The sequence below is a fragment of the Lactuca saligna genome, chromosome 4 (assembly GCF_052625555.1).
Source record: "Lactuca saligna cultivar CGN05327 chromosome 4, ASM5262555v1, whole genome shotgun sequence".
Lineage (NCBI taxonomy): Eukaryota > Viridiplantae > Streptophyta > Magnoliopsida > Asterales > Asteraceae > Lactuca > Lactuca saligna.
In genome coordinates, this window is record NC_136420.1 from 49,626,230 (window position 1) to 49,627,904 (window position 1,675).

The following is a 1,675-nucleotide window of genomic DNA, read 5'->3' on the forward strand; positions in this document are numbered from 1 at the left end:
TCACTTAATTCTTTCTTTATCCCAGAGTCGTGTAGCATATTTCACTACATGCCATGTTTGCTTAAGGACTCCAAATGCCCTCTCGATATCCTTTCTCACTGATTCCTGTTTTTTTGTAAAAAATTTTACTTTTTCACTTCGAGGAACTGAGTATGCCTTCATCAATGTAGAATAATCCGGGTATATCCCATCACCAAGGTAGTAACCATATTTGTACGCGTGCCCGTTTGCCGTGAACGTCATATCAGGTGCTTTGCCGGTCCAAATATCGTTGAAAAGTGGAGACTGACCAAGAACATTAATGTCGTTGTTAGACCCCGCTACTCCAAAAAAGGCATGTCATATCCACAAATCTTGAGATACAACAGCTTCTAGGATGATAGTTGGTTCACCTATATCTCCTCGGGTGAACTGACCACGCCATGCAGTTGGACATTTTTCCCAAGCCACATGCGTACAATCTAGACTGCCAAGCATACCAGGAAATCCATGCCTCTCTTCATGAGCCGAATATAATCTCTCAATATCACGTTGAGTAGGTTTACGCAAATATTCTTCGTGAAAAACCTCATAAACACATGCAGAAAACCAATCTACACATTCAACCGCGGTCCTCTCGGATACTTTCAAGTATTCGTCAGATGCATCAAATGTTATACCGTATCCCAAATACCTAAGAGCAGCCGCACATTTTTGTATACTACTAAAACCCATTCTTCCTCTAGCGTCGGGTTTTTGTTTGAAAAAATCATAACGAGATTCTAAAGCATTACTAAGACGTAAAAATATAGCCTTATTCAGACGAAAACGACGTTCGAACGAGTCGTCATTATAAAGACAATTATCGGCAAAGTAATCACGTACCAATAAGTCGTGTGCGGCTTGGCGATCACGATTGACGACCGCCCTTGTACGCGCTGCATTCGAACTTTCTTCGGCGTGAACGTGTTGCACAACATTGAAGAATGTCTCGACGAATTCTACGTCGTCATCCGAGTCAAAACTTTTTAAAAATTCCATATTTATTGAGGGATCCATGGGTGTAATAGAATGTGTATGTATGTGTATGTGTTTTGGTATTAGAAGTGTATTTATAATTGAGTTTGAAAAAAAAAAACGGCCAAAATAGCCGTTCAACGGCCAAAAACCAAACACCCAATCGAAACCATCGTTTGAATCCGTTGTCCCGAACATGACTCACAACGAGAATGGACCACCACGAACCACCGGGACGGTGTGCACGTCCGTGGTTCGTGGACACTAAACCACGAAACGGCTCGTGGTGACTATACCAGTCGGTCTAAGGAAATATATTCGGTGGTGCGTACGAACTTGAACTTGATTTGGTTGCTTAATATGTTGGGTCTCAAGTTGGGTGGACTATTTCAAAATGATGAAATCGAATCATATTCTCACATTTCTTTCTTACTTTTTATTAATTCCTATAATGTAAAAAATACAATAGTTTTTTTTGTTTTAATTAGAAAAATAGACCAATGTAATTACATTTATTTTATACTTTCAAATTATGAAACACAATGAACAAAATTAAATGCTAACATTAAAAAAACATATATGGCCAAACTAAAAGACAAAAGCTTGTGAAGATCTAAAAAAATGTGATGATTTATATCACTAAAAATATTTAAGTGTAATGAGATAAATTTGTTGATCA

General features: G+C 38.2%; 1 protein-coding gene across 1 annotated transcript; it reads right to left on the reverse strand.

Moving 5' to 3' along the window:
- LOC145039590 (uncharacterized) lies at positions 1–1,020 on the reverse strand. The gene is made up of 2 exons (XM_078987626.1): positions 417–1,020; positions 1–320 (listed from the first exon to the last, which is right to left on the reverse strand). Exons 1-2 carry the CDS (start codon positions 1,018–1,020, stop codon positions 1–3), a joined length of 924 nt encoding a protein of 307 aa, XP_078843752.1.
- Positions 1,021–1,675: the final 655 nt, after the last annotated feature.